At 41.8% G+C, this 4,773-nt stretch overlaps 1 protein-coding gene across 1 annotated transcript; it reads right to left on the bottom strand.

Moving 5' to 3' along the window:
• Positions 1-1,549: 1,549 nt before the first annotated feature.
• Positions 1,550-4,299, bottom strand: HOXC8 (homeobox C8). The gene is made up of 2 exons (XM_010565066.1): positions 3,864-4,299; positions 1,550-1,842 (listed from the first exon to the last, which is right to left on the bottom strand). The coding sequence occupies exons 1-2, from the start codon at positions 4,297-4,299 to the stop codon at positions 1,550-1,552; spliced, it is 729 nt and encodes a 242-aa protein (XP_010563368.1).
• Between the last annotated feature and the right edge of the window lie 474 nt (positions 4,300-4,773).

The following is a 4,773-nucleotide window of genomic DNA, read 5'->3' on the forward strand; positions in this document are numbered from 1 at the left end:
TGCCAAAGATGATTTGAAGGATGAACTATTAGTCAGAGCCCACTCGGAGCGACGTGTACGTGTTTCAAATAGAGACATAGCACTGTAGGCAACGCAGTCCTTTTAAAATCTTTTATTATTATTATTATTATTATAATTATTATTATTTACGTAATGTCTCACGTATACAATACAAATCCACGGTGTCCAGAAATTTTTTTTTTCTTTTTCTTTTTCTGGCGGTAATTGCTACATTCAGAGTTTGAACACGCAGAACTATGCTTTTACATAAAACAAATGACGATTTTTTTTTTTTTGTTTCGAGCATGTTGCATTAACAGATAAGTCAAGACAAATAGATAACTATACATTCAGTGCAATTTAGTTCTACACTACTTTATAAGCACAATAAAATAATACAATACTGTGCGTTCTCAACTAGGCAGTTTCAGTTGTTGGGATTTTTTTTTCCAAGAAAATAAGCAGCAACAAACGACAATAAAACCGCATTACAAATACTTTCAAAGCATGACTCCTTCTATAGGTAGTGATAAAGTACAATACAAGGTTGGTTGGGTTTTTTTATTGTATTTTTATTATTATTTTCTGCTACTTAGTAGCTTGCATCAGGGCAAAAACACAGCTTTCTCTCTCTTAAATAAATTCTGACCAAGTAAAATTTAGGATATGTAAGCCCCTTGTTGATAATAGATTTGATAATTATTGCAGGTTTTCCCTTTAGGTAGTACATGAAGAATTTCGAGTGCTCACACAGGCAAAGGGTAAACAGCGCCTATAGAAATAAGGAAGGGGTTGGGTTGCGTATTTTGGCCTATCAAGGTATATACAAGCCTCAATCCTATAGAAATGGGGCGGGGGGGGGAATATGAGGGGGGGGTGTGTGTGTTTGCGGGCGCTACCAGGTATGCTCACCCTCCAAGCTCCTCTTCTTATCTGGCAGGGGCTGCAGGAATGGCCCCTCCGAGGGAATTGATAAATGGCTGGTAGGAATGGAGATCTCCACAGATAGACAGACACTACACAAACAAGCTAAGGAAGCTGGAAGCACCCTCGCACTTCCCCTAGGGTCATTCGGGGGAGGCAAAACCAAGCTTAAAACAAAACAAAAAAGAAAAAAAACAAACCAAAACAAAAAGGCAAAGTCAAAGCTGTTCACATAAATACATATTCTGCACCCATCCGTGTGTGCAGCTTCGCAGGCGGGAGCGGAGGGAGCAGGGGACGAGCAGTGACATTTGCTTCCAGGCTTGGTTTAGGGGGGTTGGGGGTGGTCTTGCTTTGCTGGATCTTTTAATTTTTTCTTTTTTTTCCCCTGCTCTTGCAGTCAAGCCAACTATGTATTTATTGAACTAAAAACGCAGCTATTAGAAAAAAAAAGGGGGGGGGAAAGTAGGGGAAGTTTCTATGACAATAAAAAAGGCTACAACTGTTTGACAGGTAGTTACTGCTGTGTGAGCCTCTCCATTCTATACTCTATAAAAGCAAATGACCGTCGTAAACATCTCGATTTATCATCTGCCATAAAACGAGACTTCAAGGGGCTGAGAACTCAGTCCTTGCTTTCTTCTTTTTCCTCCTCTTCTTTTTCCTCTTCTTCATTCCCTTCTTCTTCCGTTTTCTCCTCGTCCCTGGCCCCCGGCAGCTTATCTTTATTGTTTTCTTTTTTCCACTTCATCCTCCTGTTCTGGAACCAGATCTTCACTTGTCTCTCGGTCAGTCCCAGGGCGTGAGAGACCTCAATCCGCCGCTTCCGTGTCAAATACGGGTTGAAGAGGAACTCCTTTTCTAACTCCAGGGTCTGGTACCGGCTGTAAGTTTGTCTGCCACTGCGTCTTCCGGGAGCTGTAGGACACAAACATCAAATAACTTCTTAATTCTCCCCCTTTGGAGGCTCTGCTCCCCCTCCCCATGCCCCCCTCGCCTCAATTTTCCTAGAGAAACTGCTGCCCCCCCCCCCCAAAAAGCCCCTTTCAACCCTTAGCATATAAAAGGCACTAAAGGAAAGTCGCTGGGTTATTATTAATAATCATAGGGCTGATATTGCTATTAATCCTGATAGCCAGCTGCCCTTCCCTGGCTCTTCCTGGGGAGTGTTCAGCTCTGGCTGCTTGGCTGGGTGCAGGGAGGTGTGTGTCAAGCTCATTCACAAAAGAGACCTTTCCAGTTTCCTAAAAGGTGATTCTGGATGGTGAGTCCTGGTGGGCAGCTCCATTTTAGAAAAAATGTGTGTTTTCCTATGAAAGGTGCATTGTTCGCCATAAAATCCTCTCCAGCCTTTCTCCTTCTCCCCATTCCTTTTTCTTTCTTCCTTTCTCTTTCCTTCTTTCCTTCTTCCTTTCCTTTCCTTTCTTTCTTTCCTTCCTCTTTCTTTCCTTTCTTTCTTTCTTTCCTTTCTTTCATTCATTCTTTCTTTCATTCTTTCTTTCTTTCCCTCTTTCTCTCCCCCTTTCTTTCCTTCCCTTTTCCCCTCTTTCTCTCTCCTTCTTTCTCTCTTCCCCTCAAAATGCCCAACTCTTGTTTCCTTTTCCAAAGATTCTTCCTAAAATACAGGCTCAGGGTCCTCCTATTAGCTAATATTTACGCCCTGAGAATTTGAATCTTCTATTAAATCCCCTCTCCCTGTCCTTTCGGTTAGGGCTGTGTGTCTGTAAAGCACACACAGACAGAGGTGGGTATTTGCCTGTGCAAACACAGAGATTGTATTTAAAACAAGTCAATGGACATTTGCAGCAATAGCCAAAAAGGAAAGAAAGAGGACTGAGGTATGTGCAGCTGAGCCCCTGCACTTCCTTCTGCACGGTCCCTTCTTAATGAGAAAAACAATCTATTTGCAAGAAAAAAATATGCTCCAGTTTGAAATGATTGCATCCTTGAGACTACCTCTAGGTCAAAGCTTAGATAAATAACGTGTTTTCCTCTGCGTCTATCTCCCAGCCTCTGGGCCACATCCTCTCTACATTAGCCAGAACTCCTTTCCATTTTCTGTTTTTTGTTGTTAAATTTTGGTGGAGGTGGAGGGGGGGACTTTGGGGCTCTGATTGTCCTTAAAATTAACACTAACCTTCACATGTTTTGAATTAACAAGGCTTCTAGACAACCTTGGTCCTTAGGTGGGGGAAACTTGTACTTTGAAGTATTTCGGTTTCTGTGCAATTATCTGGACTTCACATGAGCAAAGTTCCATTCAGCCCAAATTATTTTGAATTTCCCACCCCCTTTTTTTTAACCCAAGACAGCAGACTGTTCTCCTCCACCCCACCCCATAGCTCTGAGCTAAGTTTCCTTTTCTGTTTAAACTTTTATCTCTAGGCTTTAAGAAACAGATGTAAAGTATTAGTAATACTTATACAAGTTCCCACCTTTCAGGCTTCGTCTCCAAGCGGTTATGAAAGGCTATATGACATTTTAAAGAGCAGTGTATTATCAACATGCAAATAACCTCGTGGGAGCTGTATCTTATTGCCTATCCTCAAGGCAAGCAATAAAAAACAAGTTTTACTTTATTGTGATTTAAGCCTTTTGCAGGGAATCACCTTGCTGGCTCTCTAGTAACTGCTGTCTTGTTTGCTTTCAAAGGTCTTCCTAAAAAGAAGAAACATTAGCACAAAACTGCTCATTTCTTTCATATCTTACATCTACGCCTCTTATATTTATATTTTTACATATATATATATGTATGCATACGTGTGTATGTGCATGTTTATATATCTATACATATGTTTGTGCTTGTATATGCATACATATATATATAGATAGACAGACAGAGAGAGAAAGAGAAAGAGGGAGGAGAGGGGGAGAGAGAGAGAGAAAGAGAGAAAAAAATAAAGGAAAACATTTAAGGAGGAGGAAAAAAAGGTCCTAACCGTGAGGTCTCATCCATGGGAACATGAGACTGGGAGACGAATTTTGATTTAAATGCCCTTGTCCCTCGCTAGAGTTACTGTTGGAAGACGATTTACAGTCAGGATATTGTACAACAGTCGTCTCTTGCTGAGCACCATAAAGCGATTGCCTCGGTAGAGCTTCATATCCATAGAATTTAGAAGCGTCTCCGTGACACGCCAAGGCGCATGGGTTTTGCTGGTATCCAGAGTTGGAGATGCTGGAGGTTCCGTGGTGGAAAAACTCTTGGACGTGGTGTGAAGGGTGCTGGAAGGTGGGAGCAGTAGTGCCCGGACCATACACGAGAGCATGGCTCCTGCTAACACTTTGTGGAAATCTGCAGTCGTAGTAAGTTGGCTCCAGCGATTCACCGCCTTTGTACTTGGAAAAGAGAGGATTTACAAAGTAGGAACTCATGACCCTCGCATGCAAAAAAAAAAAAAAAAAAAAAAAAAAAGGAAAAAAAAAAAAAAAAAAAAAAAAGACGGCTTTAATTCTAGATTAGTGCGAGATTGTCCCTGGACTGTCTCAAGTCCTGCTTTTTAGTGGCTTTTTTTTTTTTTTAATGCGATCTCAAAGGCGTTTCATGGTGCCTCTGTGTGTCTGTACGGTTGGTTCTCGGTGCTCTTGACTTCTCTTGTAATCTGTCGGTAGGTAGAGCTCTCTCTCTCAATTTCTCTGTAACTCTGCTCCTTCCCTTTAACACCACAGGCAAATTCCTCAAAATCCCGGTGGCAAATTCCTCAAAATCCCGGTGGTGTGGTTTTTTTTTTTTTTTCTTCTTTTTTTTTTTTTTTCCCTCCTCTCTCCCCTCACACGCGATATGTACACATCCCTCCGCCACGCTGAGACAGCCTGCCAGCCAAATGACAGCGTTTTGGGGCGCTTTTT

The sequence above is a fragment of the Haliaeetus leucocephalus genome, unplaced genomic scaffold (genome assembly GCF_000737465.1).
Source record: "Haliaeetus leucocephalus isolate CR32 unplaced genomic scaffold, Haliaeetus_leucocephalus-4.0 Scaffold186, whole genome shotgun sequence".
Taxonomy (NCBI): domain Eukaryota; kingdom Metazoa; phylum Chordata; class Aves; order Accipitriformes; family Accipitridae; genus Haliaeetus; species Haliaeetus leucocephalus.